The following is a 22599-nucleotide window of genomic DNA, read 5'->3' on the forward strand; positions in this document are numbered from 1 at the left end:
ATACTCTGTGAGACCTCAGTGTTGCATAAAACTTCGTTGATCAAGGATCGTGAAACCAAACTGTTACTTCCGTATTTACTTATTTTCCAAGCGTATCAACACGATTTCAACAAATTTACCGTTTTACCTCGTCGCTTGATCTCATCAGTGTTTAAAGACCAAACCGATCCAGGGGTAACAGTTGGAAAAATTCTGTAAAATCGACAATGACAATACTGCGACGAACGTTCAGAATTCTGACGGTGTGCGGTTGTTTAAGACCGACTTCGTGTACGTCGTCGTTCAAAAGGCTCTTGTACGACATTTATACGATTTTTGTAATTCTTTTGACGCAGACCCTCGTGCTTTCTCTAGTTTTGGACATTGTCTTTAACGTCGAGAATCAGGATGAATTCAGCGACAATTTCTACGTGACGCTGGCGCCGTTTATCGCTTGCTGCAAGATGTGTAACTTTTTAATAAATCGATCCAACATTGCAGCTTTGATTGACAACCTTCGAAGGGAACCGTTCGCGCCCGCGAACGCCGAGGAAATCGAAATTCTAACGAGATACGACAAAATTATCGAGTAAGTACCACGTTGATAATGGTAAAAGTAGAATAATTTATTAAATAACGTCGATGCTCCATATTGTAATTCACGTTTATATTAAAAAAATGTGCAATCATTATTTTTTCGAGTCAACTCAGATTTATAATATTTTTTTCTCGCTTATAATATGCTTTACTTGTTTCTCGACGCGATTTACTTATTTCCACTCGTGTTCGTACACTCTAACGGCGATCCGCTATAAATGAAAAGAAACTTGCGTCTCCACGAATTTTTTCCATTTACTTTTATCAAATGTCTTTATTACATTATCGGTGTTTTCAACGTGGCAAAATCATCGACAATTTTTGTTTTTAATTTACTCAAACACCCTTACACATCTGAATGTATGAAAAAGTGGATTTTCATTAATTTCAAAAACAACAAATTCATAAGAAACACAAGTTTCCTTCCATTTATAGAAAATCACCATTATAGTGCACGAATACAAGTAATTATATATTCTCTGAAACCATTAAAATTGTATTCGAAATATTTTTTTCATACAATGAACATTGTAACTCAAGATCCAGTTGTTCCATTCCCTAATAATGCAACGTGTATAAATATTTTTTCAGATGGAATACGATGGCTTACACTGTTTTAATCGAATCGTGCATCGTGTGGATATGGGTAACGTCATTTTTCACAGATTTAAAGTGCAAAAAATTGGTGTACCGGGCATGGCTACCCTACGACTATTCTTCGTCGTTTTTGTACGCTGTTACCTACGCTCAGCAGGTTGTAGGTATAACGATCTGCTCGCTTTTGAGCGTGGCTTACGATACTCTGTACAGCGGTATGTTGATCCACACGTATTGCCAGCTGGAAATACTTGGACATCGTTTGAAACGTGTCGTAAAAGATGACAACGACTCGGTCAAACTGTGTGCTCGTCACCATCGCAGCATATACCAGTTGGTTTCCCAATTTCTCTTTGAATTAGAAACTCACGAAAAGCCTTCTAGTAAGTCTTAAATCGAATTCTAAAGTCGGACGAGTCGATTAAAAAAAAAAAAAAATAGTTTCCTACTTCTGGTCCCTTTTACTTATTCTATCGATGTTTGTATTGATAAAATCAAAAATTGGCCAGCTTCTACTGTTGTCTTTAACAACGAAGAATAGGAAAGAAAAGGGAAATAATGACTTCCGTTTCTAAAATGATCACAGATTTGCCGGAATGGTGAACCAAACGTTTAAATCGATAGCATGCACTCAACTTTTGGTGAGCACGTCAATCGTGTGCTTCAATCTTTATCGTTTGACACAAAGTGACTTGGGCTCGAGAATGTTCGAAACGGTGTTCTATGGGATTTGCATGCTCACAGAGATATTTTACTATTGCTGGTATGGGAACGAAGTTAAACTAAAGGTTCATTCTTACGACAAAATATTTCAATTTCAAACCGAGTATCCGTAATTTTACACAACGTTCTCTCGGTAGAGTCTCGAAGTTTCTAATATGATAATGGAAGGTGACTGGACGTCTCTGAATGTCAAGTCTAAGAAGATTCTTCTAATGATCATGAGACGCGCAACGATGCCTATCGAATTCAAAAGCATCCACGTCGTGTCGATGGACCTCGAGTCTTTCATGATGGTATCAAATAAATATAGTTTCTTAACACACTGTTATCCAATTTAGATTTGGGCTCATAATTACCAATAATATAATGTGACCTTTTGTGCAGAAATTAGACACAATTTTTTGGTAAAACGTCACTGTTAAATACCTCAAAATAAACTTTTTGAAAATATTTCAACGTAGGAATTGATAAACGGACGACACAATTTCTGAATTTTACATTTCTTCTTTCAACGAGTTGACAGTTGTACACTGTTGGTGAAATCATTCGCGTTGTTAAAAGGTCGAATGCAATTTGATATTACTGTAGAAGGTCCACTGAACGTATTTCTTTATTGAAATTGTAAGAAAGTGAAGTTTGGAAAAAGTAAAGTAAGAACGATGATCGTTTAATTATTCTGAGAAGTTCATTAACAAAGATCACGAACACTGTAATTGTAAAGATTTCTGCTAGAACGATTACCAAAAAGACTGATAAAGCTTTCAACTCTAACATACCTATTTGTCACAGTTACTCAAGACTTCATACTCGGCGTACAACATGCTCCAACAAAGTAAAGAATAATACCACGAAAATTGACTTTCAATTATTCAAGATACAGAAAGTGAAAAGAATGTGAGGAGACCAAAAGGACCGCATCGTCACAAATGATAAGAAACAGCACTACTGTACACATAACATGATATTCGCTATGGATTTTAATAAATCCAACTAAAAATATGGTGTGTTTTCAGTGTTTCAACTTTTTGTTAGAGAAACATCCCCCACTACTGGTCCTCCAATGATTTACTTTCGTTAATATATGCAATGGCAGACATATACTTAACTATACTTTAATCTTCATCTTTTTTATATTTCCACAGAACACATTGCATAATATCAGAATTTTATTTCTCAGAAAATTCAACTCCAATGGACAGTACCAAGGTTTTCACATATTTCAAGAGATAAAGTTCTTCACCAAAAGTCGTACATCAAGTTCTGGCTTTTATAGCAGAAAATCACTTACGTGTACTACAGTCATAAACAGTTAAGTCGCAACTAAAACTCGTCCAAACATTTGCACCCACTTTCTTAATATACGCGACACTTATACCAAAGGTAAAACAATGAATCCAACTTTTCACATGTTCGATCAAAACGTATACAATTCCACTCTAGAATTTTATGTTACGAAGAATTTGTCTTTCATAACCGTTTCCTTGCAAGAAATACAACCCCACGTTACATTGCAATGTGAAGTAGCAGAGAAAAATTCGAGGACAGACGTCAGATACGAACAGTGTAAGGGAAAGGACTGTCTTCTCTTTCTTAAATATTCATTCTCCCTTCCGATATAAACGTTTATTGTATGTATGACTTCTCTTTGATGATTTTGAAATGTTTCGAGAAATTCGTCGTCTGTTTTTTCTATTCATTTCTCCCGCGCGGTGCATTCATGCGTAACAATTCAATGGAAAATAACAAACAGCGAATAAGATAAAATTACACATTACAAGGAGCGTATAGCTGTTCTTAAAATGTGTAAATAAGTAAACAGGGTCGCCATGTTCTCCATCATTACGATAATTATATGGCCCGCGAATCCGAGGGGAAAACAGCTGATGGGAACTGACTTCTGCAAAAGTATTCTAGAAATGCTGATATGTTATAGCCTTTAGTTGTACCTCAACGTCCGTTTAGCAAAGAATCAGAATCGCGAGTACAATGTATTGTCTCTATCCTTAATTTCGTAACATTCGAGTTCCTGTAACAACGAAGGCATAGAATATCTTGCTTTTGCAGTGTTACCGTGTCATTCAATCCACATTTTACGAATAAACTGATCCAAATCTATATTTCGATGTACGTATGTAGTACAATAAAAAAACTTTGATGTGAAACATAAGGAACGTGAAATTCTTAGTACTTCGCGATACGCAGCAATTAGAAGGTTCCTTGTAGAATTAATAATGCATGTACTACAAGGAGTGTTCGTGCTTCTCAGCTTCTGTGGTTGTTGGCGACCGTCTTCTTGGACGTCCCGGCCCAAAAAGTTTCTGTACACTACGTATATGGTTACTATGTTGTTCTTGACGCATAGCTTCTTGTTATTTCTTATATTGGACTTAGTCTTTAATGTTGATAATCAGGGAGATTTCAGTGATAATTTCTATTTGACAGCGGAAATTTTTGCATGCACCTGGAAAATGCGTAATATAATAATAAATTCTGAAAATTATGTAAAGTTGATCAACGGTCTTCAAGAGAAACCATTGGCGCCAGTGAGCATAGACGAAACGATGATTCGAAAGAGATTCGACAAACTAGCTGAGTAAGTATACGTTAAAGTTGTCGATAATAATAGCAATTAGTTTTTTTGTAACTGTTCCAACGTTTCAGCAAGATTGCAGAAAGTTTCGTCACGGATCTGCAATCACCTGTAAGAAGTATTTCAATCGATCCGTTAATTAGTTGAGGAAGCTCTGCAATGTTGACGAAATAACGGAACACTGATTCACAATGACTCGACTCGTACACCTACTCGCATTTAAGCGTAGAAATCGGTTAACTGCGAGTCTAATCATTGAAATGATCTTCAATATTTGATAGTAGGACTTTCTTAACAGATCGAACGCAACTGTCTATGCGACTTCAGTGACAATACTTCTAGCGTGTATCGTTGCGACGTCGATCATCAAAGATTTCGAAACAAGAGAATTATCGTATCCATTGTGGTTACCATGCGATTATTCTTCTCCTTTTTTGTTCACTATCGTTTACGTTTATCAAAATATAAATTTAGTGGTCACTGCGTTTTTGAACGTTAGCTGCGACAGTCTGTTCACCGGGCTTCTGATCCATATCTGCGGTCAACTTGAAATATTGCGACATCGTCTGAGACATATCAAAAGAAACGGAGACTACTCTGCGGAACACTGTGCCCGTCTTCATAATCGTATATACAAGTTGGTCTGCGATATTTCTAGCAAATTCTAACTTTAAAAATGGTGGACTGAATGGTGGACTCCGGGTCTATTTTGATTCCGATATAAATTTTTCTGTTCCCTATTTCAGTACAAGGTTTCTGATTGAATTCTTGTGTCATCATAAATATTATATATTCATTTATTTATTAAAAATTAAAACTGTGCAACTTTGAGTTTTAAATAGTTTAAAACAGATTACACAATCTTGAGGAGCATTTTTGACCAGTCGTAGATCAAACTTCGAAGCATGACGATTCAGTTTCGGGAATAATATTGTTCCCTTTTTTAATAGCATCGATGTAGATAGTCAGGTCCACCCACTGCGTAGTTTAATACCCCTTCTACCTAAACACTGACATCGTTACAGATTCGCCACAATAGTGGGCGAACGATTTAAAACTATAATATGTATTCAGTTCCTGGTGAGTACGTCTACCATATGCGTCGAAATTTATAATTTGACGCAAAGGGACCTGGATTCGAAGTATATTGTAACTGTAGGCTACACAAGTTGCGTAGTTCTGCAAATACTCTATTACTGTTGGAACGGGAACGAAGTCCGATTGAAGGTTCCATTGCATGATAAGTAATTCAATTTTTATTTAGAGTACTAAAATTTCACGGAGTGCTTTTCCGTTTAGAGTCTCGAAATTCCTGACATGATAATGGAAAGTGACTGGGTCTCGTTGGATAATGGCGCTAGAAAGACGTTCCTAATTATCATGAACCGAGCAACGATGCCCATCGAAATAAGAAGCGCTCACGTTGCTACGATGAACCTCGCGTCTTTTATGTCAGTTAGTACGAATTTAATATACGATCTCCATTCTGTGCTATCGAATTTAAGTTCGTCATTTCTGACGACTATCGCGTTGATATTGAACCGTGTCTATCGTAAAAGTTTCATTTTTGATAACAGGAGAAAAAATTAACAACCAGCAAAGTAACGATGCAAGGTCCCTCAAATTTCAGTTTAAAGTTTAACATACTCTCTGATATGGAGGGTAAAAGACATCGATTATCGATAGAATGATCTGTATTTAAATTTTAAATATGTATTCGTTATAGATAATCAAGACTTCTTACTCGGTGTATAACGTGCTTTTACAAGGCCAAGCATAAAAACTGTTTACCAAATATAGAAAACGAATTAATTCAGTGGAATGGAAGGGAAGAAGAAGACAATGTAGTAGGGATATTTCAAAACTGTCTTAAAGTACGTAAAGTACGATACTATCGATACAATCCAATAGACATCTATTAATATTGTAATACTAAAAGTTTGTTAATATAATTACTGTTTAATAAAATTTACAAAGTGCGTGAAAATTTTTTAATTTTCATCGGATATGAGATAAGACGCCCTTAAAAATGAATTCTGTTGCGAGTCGAAACCGTAGTTAATTTCGGAGAAAACATTTATTTACAAATAAAATGAAATAGTAATTATGCGAACAGCCCGTATACAAATTTAAATTCATTTTCAATTAAATAGACATTTTATGATTCAGTTTTATCGCACACTAGTACGATCAGTAGGAGTTACTGAAATTTCTTTGGATGTATAGAGTCACAGTAAATATCAAAATAAACATAGAACGTAGCATAAATAATAATAGTTGTTATAGTCATCGGATAGAGGATGAAATACCTTTTAAAACGAGCGTTCGAAAAAGTCGATAGCTCAATTAGTTCCGGAGATATGACGATTTTAGTTTCAACTCGATGCGGCGGCTAGTTTTGGAGATATAAAGATTCGAAGCGTTCCTTTACGTTTCATTCGGATGAATGAACTCGCGCGCGTGAAAATAGTAAACAGTGCGTAGTAAATTCTTGGAAATACTACGCCCGGCTCTAGGTCACTCGATCACGAGTCACGTACGAAACAGAGAGGTCCAGCGCGACGCGTCAGACGGAGACAGCAATAGTCAAATTAAGAAAAATTACCTTTTACATAAATTGCGATATCTCGGAAACGGAAAGTCGGATCGTCAAAAACCAAACACCATTTTAAAGGGGAAGATTTACCACTTCCAACGATACCCCATTTATAAATAAAGCATTAGTAATTTCGAAACTGCATGCGTTTAAAGTTTTGGTATTTTTAATACGCTTTGTAAGACTGTTCTAAGACAGTGGAAACTGAAGATTCTCTCCTTTCGTCTTTGTGATACATATACATATTTCCTATTTACATCGGAAGCTAACCAGAATTTGGTACCAAAGTTTGTCCAGTTTTTTACAAAAAAAATATAAATCATTCAACCGGTCCGATTAGTGTCAACTATCATATCAAAATAAAATAAAATTACAGATTAACCATTATAATCGATACGACATCTGCAGACATATACTTAAATATATTTTAATCTTCATCTTTTTTATATTTCCACAAAAAAATAATGCACATTGTCAGAACTTTATTTCTCAGAAAATTCAACTTCAGCAGACAGCACCAAGGTTTTCACATATTTCAAGAAATAAAATTCTTCATGACTTTATAGCAGACAATCACTTACGTGCACAAGAGGTATAAACAGTTAAGTCGCAACTAAAGATCGTCCAAACATTTGCACCCACTTTCATACGCGACATTTATACCAATGATAAAACAATGAATCCAACTTTTCACATGTTCGATCAAAACGTATACAATTCCACTCTAGAATTTTATGCTATGAAAAATTTGTCGAACAACTTTCATAACCGTTTCCTTGCGACAACCCCACGTTCGATTGCAAAGTGAAGTAGCAGAGAAAAATTCGAGGACGGAAGTAAGATACGCATTTGAAAAGAACAGTGTAAGGGAAAGGACTGTCTTCTCTTTCTTAAATATTCATTCACCCTTCCGATATAAACGTTTGTTATATGTACGATTCCTCTTTGGTAATTTAGAAATGTTTCAAGAAATTCGTCGTGTGTTTTTTCTACTCATTTCTCCCGCGCGGTGCATTCAAGCGTAACAATTCAATGGAAAATACCAAACAGCCAATAAGATAAAATTACACATTACAAAGAGCGTATAGCTGTTCTTAAAATGTGTAAATAAGTAAACAGGGTCGTCATGTTCCCCATAGTTACGATAATTATATGGCCCGCGAATCCGAGGGGAAAACTGAGGCGAACTGACTTCAGCAAAAGTATACCAGAAATCACGATATGCTATAGCCCTCAGTTGTACTTAAACGTCCGTTCAGCAAAGAGTCAGAATCGCGAGTACAGTGTATTGTTCCTATCCTTAATTTTGTAACATGTGAGTTCTTGTAACGACGAAGGCATAGAATATCTCTCTTTTGCAGTGTTATCGTGTCATTCAATCTTCATTTTACGAATAAATAAATCTATAAATAGATTTTTATAGATATCTAAATCTATATTTCGATGTACGTATGTAGTACGATAAAAAGACTTTGATGTGAAACGTAAGGAACGTGAAATTCTTAGTATTTTGTGATACGCAGCAATTAGAAGGTTCCTTGTAGAAACAATAATGCACATACTACGAGGAGCGTTCGCGCTCCTCAGCTTCTGTGGTTGTTGGCGACCGTCTTCTTGGACGTCACAGTCTAAAAAGTTTCTGTACACTATGTATATGGTTGCTATGTTGTTCTTGACGCATAGCTTCTTGATATTTCTTACATTGGACTTAGTCCTTAATGTTGACAATATGGAAGATTTCAGTGCTAATTTCTATTTGACAGCGGAAGTTTTTGGAGTCTGCTGGAAAATGCGTAATGTAATAATGAATTATGAAAATTATACAAAGTTGATCGACAGTCTTCAAGAGAAACCATTCGCGCCAGTGAGCATCGACGAAACGATGATTCGAAAGAGATTCGACAAACTAGCTGAGTAAGTATACGTTAAAGTTGTCGATAATAATAACAATTTGTTTTTTCGTAACTGTTCCAACGTTTCAGCAAGATTGCAGGAAGTTTCGTCAGGGATCTGCAATCACCTGTAACAAGTGTTTCAATCGATCCGTTAATTAGTTGAGGAAGTTCTGCAATGTTGACGAAACAACGGGACACTGATTTACAATTTAAGCCTAGAATTCGGTTAATTGCGCGTTAAGTCATTGAAATTATTTTCAATATTTGATAGTAGGACTTTTTTAACAGATGGAATGTAGTTGTCTATTCGTCTTCAGTGGTAATACTTCTAGTGAGTATGCTTGCGACGACGATCTTCAAAGATTTCGCAACAAGGGAATTAACGTATCCACTGTGGATACCATGCGATTATTCTTCTACTTTTTGGTTCACTATCGTTTACATTTATCAAAATATGAGTATGCTGGTCACCTCGTTTTTGAACGTTAGCTGCGACAGTCTATTCTGCGGTCTTCTGATCCATACCTGCGGTCAACTTGAAATATTGCGACATCGTCTGAGACATATAAAAAAAAACGGAGACTTCTCTGCGGAACACTGTGCTCGACTTCATAATCGTATATACAAGTTGGTCTGCGACTTTTCTAGCAAATTCTGAATTTAAATATGGTGGACTGAATGGTGGACCCCGGGTCTATTTTGACTCCGATATACATTTTCCAGTTCCCTATTTCAGTACAGGGTTTCTAATTGAATTCTTGTGTTATAATGAATATTAAATATTCATTTATTTATTAAAAACTAAAACTGTGCAACTTCGAGTTTGAAATAATTTAAAACAGATTACACAATATTGAGGAGCATTTTTGACCAGTCGTAGATCAAACTTCGAAGCATGACGATACAGTTTCGGGAATAATATTGTTCCCTTTTTTAATAGCATCGATGTAAATAGTTAGGTCCACCGACTGCGTAATTTAATCCCCCCTCTACCTAAACACTGACATGGTTACAGATTCGGCACAATGGTGGACGAACGATTTAAATCTACAATATGTATTCAGTTCCTGGTGAGTACGTCTACCATATGCGTCGAAATTTATAATTTGACGCAGAGGGGCATGGATTCGAAATTTATTGTGTCTGTAAGCTTCACAACTTGCGTAGTTCTGCAGATACTCTATTACTGTTGGAACGGGAACGAAGTCCGATTGAAGGTTCCACTGCATGATAAGTAATTCAATTTTCAATTATAGTACTAAAATTTCACGGAGTGCTTTTCCGTTTAGAGTCTCGAAATTCCTGACATGATAATGGAAAGTGACTGGGTCTCGTTGGATAATGACACTAGAAAGACCTTCCTAATTATCATGAACCGAGCAACGATGCCCATCGAAATAAGAAGCGTCCACATTGCTGCGATAAATCTCGACTCTTTTATGGCTGTTAGTACGAATTTAACATACGTTCTCCATACTCTGTTATCCAATTTAGCTCAACCGTGTCTGTCGTAAAAGTTTTATTTTTGATAAAAGAAGAAAAAATTAGTAACCAGCAAGGTAACAATACAAAGTCCCTAAAATTGCAGTTTAAAGTTTGACAAACTCTGATATACAGGGTAAAAAGATATCGATTATCAATAGAATGATCTGCATTTAAATTTTAAATATGTATTCATTATAGATAATCAAGACTTCTTACTCGGTGTATAACGTGCTTTTACAAGGCCAAGATTAAAAACTGTTTACCAAATATACAAAACGGATTAAAACTAAAGGATATTTGTCGATCATTTGAATAGCGCGCGTGAACGACCGAAACGACATAAGATTATCATCATATTCGTTTGTCTTTTGTTCGATATCTTCTTTTAGTAGCACTTTTTGTTCAATGTCTGTAGTACAAGAGTTTTGTACCATGTCGTTGTTAATAAATACAATTAATTTAAAACCCAACAAATTCAATGGAATGATGGGCAAAAAGAAGACAATGTGAAGAGATGTTTCAAAAGTGTCTTGAAGTATGTAAAGTACGATACTATCGATGCAATCCAATAGACATCTATTAATATTGTAATACTAAGAGTTTGTTAATATAGTTATTGTTTAATAAAATTTACAAAGTACGTGAAAATTTTTTAATAATAAAATAAATAATAATAGTTGTTATAGTCATCGGATAGAGGATGAAATACCCTTTAAAACGAGCGTTCGAAAAAGTCGATAGCTCAATTAGTTCCGGAGATATGGCGATTTTAGTTTCAAGTCGATGCGGTGGCTAGTTTTGGAGATATAAAGATTCGAAGCGTTCTTTACGTTTCATTCGGATGAATGAACTCGCGCGCGTGAAAATAGTAAACAGTGCGTAGTAAATTCTTGGAAATACTACGCCCGGCTCTAGGTCACTCGATCACGAGTCACGTACGAAACAGAGAGGTCCAGCGCGACGCGTCAGACGGAGACAGCGATAGTCAAATTAAGAAAAATTACCTTTTACATAAATTGCGATATCTCGGAAACGGAAAGTCGGATCGTCAAAAACCAAACACCATTTTAAAGGGGAAGATTTACCACTTCCAACGAGACCCCATTTGTAAATAAAGCATTAGTAATTTCGAAACTGCATGCGTTTAAAGTTTTGGTATTTTTAATACGCTTTGTAAGACTGTTCTAAGACAGTGGAAACTGAAGATTCTCTGCTTTCATCTTTGCTATACATATACATATTTCCTATTTACATCGGAAGCTAACCAGAATTTGGTACCATGTCCAGTTTTTTACAAAAAAAATATAAGTCATTCAACCGGTCCGATGACCGGTCGTGGTAGGAATACAGTTAACTATCATATCAAAATAAAATAAAATTACAGATTAACGATTGCAATCGACAAGACATCTGCAGACATATTACTTAAATATATTTTAATCTTCATCTTTTTTATATTTCCACAAAAAAATAATGCACATTGTCAGAACTTTATTTCTCAGAAAAAATAACTCCAATGGACAATATCAAGTATTCACATATTTCAAGAAATAAAACTCTTTATGACATGTCGTACATCAAATTCTGGCTTTTATAGCAAACAATCACTTACGTGCACAAGAGTTATAAACAGTTAAGTCGCAACTAAAGATCGCCCAAACATTTGCACCCACTTTCTTAATATACGCGACATTTATACCAATGGTAAAACAATGAATCCAACTTTTCACATGTTCGATCAAAACGTATACAATTCCACTCTAGAATTTTATGTTATGAAGAATTTGTCTTTCATAACCGTTTCCTTGCGAGAAATACAACCCCATGTTCGATTGCAAAGTGAAGTAGCAGAGAAAAATTCGAGGACGGAAGTAAGATACGCATTTGAAAAGAACAGTGTAAGGGAAAAGCTCTGTCTTCCCTTCCTTAAATATTCATTCTCCCTTCCGATATAAACGTTTGTTATATGTACGATTCCTCTTTGGTAATTTAGAAATGTTTCAAGAAATTCGTCGTCTGTTTTTTCTACTCATTTCTCCCGCGCGGTGCATTCAAGCTTAACAATTCAATGGAAAATAACAAACAGCGAATAAGATAAAATTACACATTACAAGGTGCGTACAGCTGTTCTTAAAATGTGTAAATAAGTAAACAGGGTCGCCATGTTCCCCAGTTACAATAATTATACGGTCCGCGAATCCGAGGGGAAAATAGCTGATGGGAACTGACTTCTGCAAAAGCATACTAGAAATCACGATATGTTATAGCCTTTAGTTGTACCTAAACATCCGTTCAGCAAAGAATCAGAATCTCGAGTAGAATGTATTGTTTTTATCTTGAATTTCGTAACATGCGAGTTCCTGTAACAACGAAGGCATAAAATATCTTGCTTTTGCAGTGTTACCGCGTCATTCAATCCTCATTTTACGAATAAACTGATCCAAATCTATATTTCGATGTACGTATGTAGTACAATAAAAAAACTTTGATGTGAAACATAAGGAACGTGAAATTCTTAGTACTTCGCGATACGCAGCAATTAGAAGGTTCCTTGTAGAATTAATAATGCATGTACTACAAGGAGTGTTCGTGATTCTCAGCTTCTGTGGTTGTTGGCGACCGTCTTCTTGGACGTCCCGGTCCAAAAAATTTCTATACACTACGTATATGGTCATTATATTTCTCTCGACGCATAGCTACTTGTTATTTCTTATATTGGACTTAGTCTTTAATGTTGATAATCAGGAAGATTTCAGTGAGAATTTCTATTTGACAGCGGAAGTTTTTGGAGTTTGCTGGAAAATGCGTAGTGCAGTAATGAATTATGAAAATTATACAAAGTTGATCGACAGTCTTCAAGAGAAACCATTGGCGCCAATGAGTATCGAGGAAACGATGATTCGAAAGAAATTCGACAAACTATCAGAGTAAGTATACGATAAAGTTGTCGATAATAATAACAATTTGTATTTTCGTAACTGTTCCAACGTTTCAGCAAGATTGCAGGAAGCTTCGTCAAGAATCAAGGAAGCTCTGCAATGTTGACGAAACAACGGAACACTGATTCACAATTTAAGCCTAGAATTCGGTTAACTGCTTGTTTAATCATTGAAATGATCTTCAATATTTGATATTAGGACTTTCTTAACAGATGGAATGTAGTTGTCTATTCGACTTCAGTGATGATACTTCTAACGAGTGTCCTTGCGACGTCGATCTTCAAAGATTTCGAAACAAAAGAATTATCGTTTCGAATATGGATACCATGGGACCATTCTTCTTTTTCTTTGTTCACTATTGCTTACGTTTATTTATATATAAATTTTGTGGTCACCTCATTTGCGAACGTTAGCTGTGACAGTCTATTCAGCGGCCTTCTGATCCATACCTGCAGTCAACTTGAAATTTTGCGACATCGTCTGAGACATGTCAAAAGAAACGGAGACTACTCTGCGGAACATTGTGCCCGTCTTCATAATCGTATATACAAGTTGGTTTGCGATATTTCTAGCAAATTCTAACTTTAAAAATGGTGGACTGAATGGTGGACTCCGGGTCTATTTTGATTTCGATATAAATTTTCCTGTTCCCTATTTCGGTATAAGGTTTCTGATCGAATTCTTCGGATGTGAAATAGTTTGAATAGTTTGGACGGACCTGGTGTCTGCTGGCCAAGACTTAAAAACAGATTACAGAACATTGAGGAACATTTTTTTCTAGTCATAGATCAAACTTCGAAGTATAACGATACAGTTTCGGGAATAATTTAGTTACCTTTTTTAATAGCATCGATGTAAATAGTCAGTTCCACCCACTGCGTAGTTTAATCCCTCCTCTACCTAAACACTGACATCGTTACAGATTCGCCACAATAGTGGACGAACGATTTAAATCTATAGTATGTATTCAGTTCCTGGTGAGTACGTCTACCATATGCATGGAAATTTATAATTTGACGCAAAGGGACCTGGATTCGAAATATATTATAACTGTAGGCTACACAGTTTGCGTAATTCTGCAGATACTCTATTACTGTTGGAACGGGAACGAAGTCCGATTGAAGGTTTCATTGCATGATAATTAATTCAGTTTTCAATTAGAGTACTAAAATTTCACGGAGTGCTTTTCCGTGTAGAGTCTCGAAATTCCTGACATGATAATGGAAAGTGACTGGACCTCGTTGGATACTGGCGCTAGAAAGACCTTCTTAATTATCATGTACCGAGCAACGATGCCCATTGAATTCAGAAGCGCTCACATTGCTACGATGAACCTCGACTCTTTTATGGCAGTTAGTATGAATTCAACATACGTTCTCCATACTCTGTTATCCAATTCAGCACAACCGTGTCTATCATAAAAGTTTCATTTTTGATAAAAGGAGAAAAAATTGGTAACCCAGAAGGTAACGATACAATGTCCCTCAAATTGCATTTTAAAGTTTGACAAACTCTCTGATATACAGGGTAAAAAGATATCGATTATCGATAAATTGATCTGTATTTAAATTTGAAATACGTATTCGTTATAGATAATCAAGACTTCTTACTCGGTGTATAACGTGCTTTTACAAGGCCAAACATAAAAACTGTTTACCAAATATGAAAAACGAATTAATTCAATGGAATGAAAGGAAAGAAGAAGGCAATGTTGTAGAGATGCTTCAAAAGTGTCTTGAAGTATGTAAAGTACGATACTATCGATATAATCCAATAGTGATCTATAAATATTATAGTGCTAAGAGTTTATTAATATAATTATCGTCTAATCATTGCGGTATATTTTTAAACGAATATTAACACATAATGCTAAAAGTTCAATCCTGTCAGTGTCATAAATGTTTTTGCACGCAGACATTAGAACTGAATCTTCTATTTAATTTTTAAACTGTCGACTTTTTAATTTCTGTCGAATTACTATTACCAGGTTACAGTGTAACCCCTTCTCGAATAATTATTTAATAATTTGTAAATAATAGAAACAACCATTTTGTTACTAACCGTGTCTCTTCCAAAATAAGTGAGAATATTTAGTACACATCCATCAAGTCCGCACATGCATATATTTTTATTCCTTGTTCTGCTTCTCTCACAGTATATACTATTGAAACGGTAACAACAATTTTCTATAGCTTTCATCATATCATATATCACGAGTAAATATATTTTAAACAAACGGTGGAAAATTAAAATGACTATATCGCCTCCCTTTTGAACGTTTAGCATCTCCCCTTTCGAGTATTACGTTTCTAGAAATTTCTCTATCTATTCCTTCTACGAAAAACATCTTTCGATAAAATTGCAACGGAAAATAAGGCATGTGTGTGTCGTTACCTCTAAAAAATATAAATAAATTAAAATGACTATATCGTCTCCCTTTTGAACGTTTAGCATCTCCCCTTTCGAGTATTACGTTTCTAGAAATTTCTCTATCTATTCCTTCTACGAAAAACATCTTTCGATGAAATTGCAACGGAAAATAAGGCACGTGTGTGTCGTTACCCCTAAAAAATATAAATAAGTAAGTCGCGTCGTCGTATTCTGTATCATTACGGTAATAATACACTTCGCCTGCCCGATGAGAAAAGTAATAGGAAGAAATTCAATCCTCCGCAGGTAAACGGGGAGTCACGATCTCTTATAGTATTCAGTGATTCGCAAACCTTCGGCGATAAGCAAAGATCGCGACGAGAAAAATGTTTTCTCTGTTCGTATTTTCGTAACTTGACATTCGCGAGAACGCAATCGTACAGTTAAACGTCGTCAACGTTCGAAAACAGTAAACTAAATTCGAGATTACGTCAAAGTATGCACCGAAGCAATATCGTTTTCACGTGAAAGTATCGTAGACTTTTAATTTTGAGATTTGATAAATTTTTTTTAATTTACGATGCACTCGCTACGATGGACATTCGCGATTCTGACTGCGTGCGGTTGTTTGCGACCCTCTTCTTGGACGTCGCCGTTCCAGAAGATCCTGTACAACGTTTACACGATTTTCATGATCTTTCTGACGCATATGCTACTGCTCTCCCAAATCTTGGACATAGTTCTCAACGTCAAGAACCAAGACGAATTCTGCGACAACATATACATAACGCTGGCTGTGTTCGTTAGCTGTTGCAAGATGCATAACATTCTACTGAATAAGAAAAAGATTACTCGTCTGTTGGACACGCTTCGGGAAAAACCGTTTCTGCCAGCGAACGCTTCGGAGATCGAAATTCGAAAAGAATGCGATAAAACCATTAGGTGAGTCGGTTCTTAATTATTGTAGCACCAACGATATTCGAAATATTGCGTTTAAGGCACTTTGCAAGTCTGAGAAGTAACGAAACTATACTCCGTTAATCAAGGAAAAATAGTTAAAGTTAATATTCGACGAAATATACGATACTTTTGAAAACTTTCTTTGTTAAATATTTTTAATTTACTGTTGTATATACACGGTGCATGTTCTTTAAATTTCGAGTGTAAAATGACTCATATCGACGCGTGTCGATTTTTAAACGATAATACTTGGATGATAATTATTAAATATGCCTTACATACAAATTGAGGGCAATAGTGATTTTATTAGAATGTTTAAATTAATAATGGTCGTTGCAGATGGAACGTGATTGGCTACACGGGTTTGGTCGAATTTTGCATATTGTGGATGTGGGCAACCTCGTTTTTCAGAGATTTTAAACACCGACGGTTGTCGTTTCGCATGTGGGTGCCTTACGATTACTCTTCCACTGTCTCGTATACTGTTACTTATGTCCATCAGGCTGTAAGCTTAACGATCAGCTCGCTTTTGAACGTTGCTGGCGATACTCTGTTCAGCAGCCTATTGATTCACACGTATGCCCAGCTGAAAATGCTCGAACATCGTTTGGAAAATATTGCTAAAGATGACAACCACCCGGTAGAGGAATGTGCTTATTACCATCGTTGCATATACCAGTTGGTTTCACAAATGTTTACTCGCGAGGAGAGGGCCAGAAGTGAAATCGAGCTTTTCAGTAAGTGACAAACGAAATTACAAAATTGAACTCTTCTTGGTAAAGAAACGTCCCTCACTTCTGGTCCCCGCCCGATTTATTTTTATCAATATATACACTGGCGGACATATTCTTAAATATATTAAATATATTTCATATGGAATAGTGTCGAAGAAGCTGTCTATGAAAATCGTACTTCAAGTTATTGGTTTTTATTTTTAAATAAACAATAATGTTTAACATGTCCCGCCCAAAATCAGTTTCAGAATCACACGTTTGGAATTTACATCGTGATGTATAATGGAAACTTGCAAAGAATGGAATTTTCGAGAATGTTCTCTATTTAAACGTAATTTTAGTCCCTTAACAGTGATTAAATTTATACGTATGTACATTACTAATTTTAAAATAGTCAAACAGTTAAAGTTTCTTATTAGAATTATCGGTATAATGAAAATAATTTTAACGTAAAAAATTAAAATGTGATCCCCCATTTAATAGTCGACACGTGCAATTTTACAAAATCTGAGCGATCAAACTCAATCTCGAATATTTAACGATATACAATATGACTGCATTATTACATATTGTCTATCGTTTGGCCTATGAGATACAGAAATTCATACATAAATCATAAATAAATAAACGCTAGAGAAGGTACAACTAATACAAATTGACATTTCTCCAACTTTCCCAGCGAGTCAGTACAATTTGAAGGAACACACAGAATTAAAGAACGAAATGTAAATACAGTGAATTGATTATCGTTTTTTAAACCGAATACAGATTCGCAGCAAAGGTGAACGAAACGTTCAAAGCCGTAGCGTGTACTCAATTTTTAGTCAGCACGTCGGTCGTGTGCTTCAACCTTTACCAAATGACACAGAGGGATTTAGGCTCAAGATTTATAGAAACGATAATGTACGCGACCTGCATGCTCACGGAGATATTTTACTATTGCTGGTACGGGAACGAAGTTAAACTCAAGGCACGTTATTGCTATAAAATTTTCTAATTTTTAATCGTATCTTGCAATTTTACGCAACGCTGTTTCTGTAGAGTCTCGACATTCCTGACGTGATAATCGACAGTGACTGGATGTGCTTGGATATTAAGTCTCAGAAGATGCTTCTAATGATTATGAAACGCGCGACGATACCCATCGAATTCACAAGCATCCACGTCGTGTCGATGAACCTCGAGTCTTTCATGTCCGTCAGTATGAAATAAATATATGGTATCACTTCGTAACGTACGTTTTATCGAAGCGTTACTGTATATATCTACGATCCACTAAAAGCTTGGAGTTTCAATTATGAATATAATTTCGTTAAGACGAAATCAAAGCAACCATTCGATCCGATTGAATATCCAGAACCGATGTTCCCAGCATGTAGAATGAAAACTATACGATTGAGTTTATACATTTCGTAATTTTTTATCCCGTTGGCTACCAGAAAATATCGATGCACCGATTGCTAAATTGTCACTTGTAATACGAAAGTTGTAGTTAAATTTGTAGTTAAGAGATCGAAAATAACTCTTTATCCCTGATATCGTTAATTAATATTGGGCAAACAGTTGCTAATATAAATATGATCAAATACTATTGGTATGTTATGAGATTTATAGATCGTATAGTTGAAACTCACAAAGTGTTAAATACACAGATTTTTTAATTATTATAAATTATATGTTAACAAAGAATAAGTATATTGAATTTTGAAGATCCTTCTTGGAGAATTAATTACTCGTAAATTTATTGTATTATAAGGAAATTAAGTTATATAGAGAATAATTTTTAAATTCTATCGCAAATATCTCGTTGCAGTTACTGAAGTCCTCTTATTCGGCGTATAATTTGATGCAACGGAGTGAGTGATAGTATCAAGAACACGCAGATTCCCTTATGGTTTAACGAAAACTGACTTTTGATTCTTTAAGGCAAAATAATTGAAAAAAAAACGAAAAAAAACGAGTAGAATGCGTCATCATAAACGCTAAAAAATTGTCCTGGAGAGTATACAGTATAACATTTGGTATGAATATCAATATATTCTACTGCATAATTGTATAGTGTCAAAAAATAATTTTAGAGACTTACACTGTCACATCAAAATAAAATAAAATTACAAATTAATCATTATAATCCCACCCACTTTCTTAAAAAACGTGACATTTACACCAACGGCAAAACAATGGATCCAACTTTTCACTTGTTCGAACAAAACGTTTACAATTCCATTCTAGAATACTATGCTACGACGAATATGTCGAACAATTTTCATAATCGTTCCCTTGCAAGAAATACAACCCCACGTTAGATTGCAATGTGAAGTAGTAGAGAAAAATTTGAGGACAGACGTAAGATACGCATTTTAAAAGAACAGTGTAAGGGAAAACCACTGTCTTCCCTTCCTTAAATATTTATTCTCTCTTCCGATATAAACGTTTATTGTATGTACGACTTCTCTTTGGTGATTTTGAAATGTTTCGAAAAATTCGTCGTCTGTTTTTTCTATTCATTTCTCCCGCGCGGTGCATTCATGCGTAACATTTCAATGGAAAATACCAAACAGTCAATAAGATAAAATTACACATTACAAGGAGCGTATAGCTGTTCTTAAAATGTGTAAATAAGTAAATAGAGTCGCCATGTTCCCCATAGTTACGATAATTATATGGCCCGCGAATCCGAGGGGAAACCAGCTGATGGGAACTGTCTTCTGCAAAAGTATACTAGAAATGCCGATATGTTATAGCCTTCAATTGTACCTTAGCGTCCGTTCAGCAAACAGTCAGAATCGCGTGTACAATGTATTGTTTCTATCCTTAATTTCGCAATATGCGAGTTGTTGCAAAGACGAAGGCATAGAATCTCTCTCTTTTGCAGTGTTACCGCGTCATTCAATCCTCATTTTACGAATAAACTGACCCAAATCTATATTTTGACGTACGTATGTAATACAATAAGAAAACTTTGGTGTGAAACAAAAGAAACGTGATGTTGTTAATAGTTTGTGATAGCTTCGTAATTTTTTGCTCTTAGATACGCAGCAATTAGAAGGTTCCTTGTAGAATTAATAATGCACATACTACGACGAGTGTTCATGCTTCTCAGCTTGTGTGGCTGTTGGCGACCGTCTTCTTGGACGTCGCGACTCAAAAAGTTTCTGTACACTACGTATATGGTCATTATATTTTTCTTGACGCATAGCTTCCTGTTATTTCTTATATTGGACTTAGTTACTGTTGATAATCAGGAAGATTTCAGTGAGAATTTCTATTTGACAGCGGAAATTTTTGGATGCTGTTGGAAAATGCGTAACGTAGTCATAAATTCTGAAAATTATGTAAAGTTGATCGACAGTCTTCAAGAGCAACCATTGGCGCCAATGAGCATCGAGGAAACGATGATTCGAAAGAAATTCGACAAACAAGCACAGTAAGTATACGTTAAAGTTGTCGATAATAATTGCATTTCATTTTTCCGTAACTGTATTAACGTTTCAGCAAGATTGCAGAAAGCTTCGTCAAGGATCTGAAATCACCTGCAACAAGTGTTTCAATTGATCCGTTGATTAGTTGAGGAAGCTCTGCAATATTGACGAAACAACATAACACTGATTCACAATGACTCATATGTGTAATCATTGAAATAATCTCCAGTATTTGATAGTAGCACTTTCTTAACAGATGGAACGTAGATGTCTATACGACTTCACTTACAGTACTTGTAGCATGTATGATTCCGGCCTCGCTCGTCAAAGACTTCCAAACAAGAGAATTATCGTATCCACTATGGTTGCCTTACGATTATTCTTCATCACCTATATTTACTATCACTTGCGTTTATCAGGCTATAAATTTTACGGTCTGCTCGTATTTGAATGTTAACTGCGACAGTCTGTTCACCGGCCTGCTGATCCATGTCACCAGTCAACTTGAGATATTGCGACATCGTCTGAAACATATCAAAAGAAACGGAGACTACACTGCGGAACACTGTGACCGTCTTCATAATCGAATATACAAGTTCGTCTACGACTTCTCTAGCAAATTATAAATTTAACCCTCGCACAATAGACTCTCTTGAAAACCGAATGGCGGTCTCTGGGTCTATTTTAACCCAAATATAAATCTTCTTATTTCCCAATTCAGTACAAAGTTTCCAATTCAATTTATCAGAATTGTTAAACCTTTATCTATCAATGTTAAATATATCGGCAGTTCACACAAGTTCGCTGGTTCATGTAAATAAGTTCTAATAGGATAGAAACAGTAATAAACTCGATGAAACAATTATTTTCGACATCGTTACAGATTCGCCGCGATGATAAACGAACAATTTAAAACAACATTGTTTGTTCAATTTGCGGTGAGCACGTCTTCTTTGTGCATCGAACTGTATCATTTGGGGCAAGCAGACCTGGATTCGGATTATATTGTAACTGTAAGCTACACAAGTTGCCTAGTTCTGCAGATACTATATTATTGTTGGTACGGGAACGAAGTCCGATTGAAGGTTCCATTGCATGATAATGAATTCAGTATTCAATTATAGTACTAAAATTTCACGGAGTGTTTTTCCGTGTAGAGTCTCGAAATTCCTGACATGATAATGGAAAGTGACTGGACCTCGTTGGATACTGGCTCTAGAAGGACCTTCCTAATTATCATGAACCGAGCAACGATGCCCATCGAATTTACAAGCGCTCACGTTGCTACGATGAACCTCGACTCTTTTATGGCAGTTAGTACCAATTTAGTATACGTTCTCCATATTCTGTTATCCAACTTAATTGAACCGTCTCTATCGTAAAAGTTTCATCTTTGATAAAACAAGAAAAAATTTTTAACCAGCAAAGTAACGGTACAAAGTTCCTCAAATTTTACACACCCTACAAGTTTAAATTTTAACAAATTCTGTGATATAGAGTAAATTTTAAATATATATTTGTTATAGATAATCAAGACTTCTTACTCGGTGTATAACGTGCTTTTACAAGGCCAAGCATAAAAACTGTTTACCAAATATGGAAAACGAATTAATTCAATGGAATGGAAGGAAAGAAGAAGACATTGTAGTAGAGATGCTTCAAAAGTGTCTTGAAGTATGTAAAGTACGATACTATCGATATAATCCAATAGA

The 22599-nt window shown here is 35.6% G+C and overlaps 6 protein-coding genes across 6 annotated transcripts; all 6 read left to right on the forward strand.

The window, feature by feature from the left end:
• The first annotated feature begins 206 nt into the window (after window positions 1-206).
• On the forward strand, window positions 207-2739 carry LOC143348378 (odorant receptor 94b-like). Its single transcript, XM_076778521.1, has 6 exons — window positions 207-242; window positions 336-568; window positions 1168-1556; window positions 1798-1961; window positions 2034-2189; window positions 2686-2739. The coding sequence occupies exons 1-6, from the start codon at window positions 207-209 to the stop codon at window positions 2737-2739; spliced, it is 1032 nt and encodes a 343-aa protein (XP_076634636.1).
• Window positions 2740-4364: 1625 nt separating this feature from the next.
• LOC143348379 (odorant receptor Or1-like) lies at window positions 4365-6266 on the forward strand. The gene is made up of 5 exons (XM_076778522.1): window positions 4365-4489; window positions 4785-5123; window positions 5512-5713; window positions 5786-5941; window positions 6213-6266. Exons 1-5 carry the CDS (start codon window positions 4365-4367, stop codon window positions 6264-6266), a joined length of 876 nt encoding a protein of 291 aa, XP_076634637.1.
• A 2368-nt stretch (window positions 6267-8634) lies between these two features.
• LOC143348380 (odorant receptor 10-like) lies at window positions 8635-10714 on the forward strand. The gene is made up of 5 exons (XM_076778523.1): window positions 8635-8996; window positions 9266-9604; window positions 9993-10194; window positions 10267-10422; window positions 10661-10714. The coding sequence occupies exons 1-5, from the start codon at window positions 8635-8637 to the stop codon at window positions 10712-10714; spliced, it is 1113 nt and encodes a 370-aa protein (XP_076634638.1).
• Window positions 10715-13264: 2550 nt separating this feature from the next.
• LOC143348381 (uncharacterized) lies at window positions 13265-14822 on the forward strand. The gene is made up of 4 exons (XM_076778524.1): window positions 13265-13389; window positions 13458-13550; window positions 13614-13956; window positions 14598-14822. The coding sequence occupies exons 1-4, from the start codon at window positions 13265-13267 to the stop codon at window positions 14820-14822; spliced, it is 786 nt and encodes a 261-aa protein (XP_076634639.1).
• Window positions 14823-16351: 1529 nt separating this feature from the next.
• LOC143348382 (odorant receptor 46a-like) lies at window positions 16352-19329 on the forward strand. Its single transcript, XM_076778525.1, has 5 exons — window positions 16352-16713; window positions 17071-17468; window positions 18242-18435; window positions 18507-18662; window positions 19279-19329. Exons 1-5 carry the CDS (start codon window positions 16352-16354, stop codon window positions 19327-19329), a joined length of 1161 nt encoding a protein of 386 aa, XP_076634640.1.
• Window positions 19330-20767: 1438 nt separating this feature from the next.
• Window positions 20768-22467, forward strand: LOC143348383 (putative odorant receptor 71a). The gene is made up of 5 exons (XM_076778526.1): window positions 20768-20892; window positions 21144-21482; window positions 21771-21900; window positions 22045-22200; window positions 22414-22467. The coding sequence occupies exons 1-5, from the start codon at window positions 20768-20770 to the stop codon at window positions 22465-22467; spliced, it is 804 nt and encodes a 267-aa protein (XP_076634641.1).
• The last annotated feature ends 132 nt before the right edge of the window (window positions 22468-22599 follow it).

This window comes from Colletes latitarsis, chromosome 11 (genome assembly GCF_051014445.1).
Source record: "Colletes latitarsis isolate SP2378_abdomen chromosome 11, iyColLati1, whole genome shotgun sequence".
NCBI classification, from domain to species: domain Eukaryota; kingdom Metazoa; phylum Arthropoda; class Insecta; order Hymenoptera; family Colletidae; genus Colletes; species Colletes latitarsis.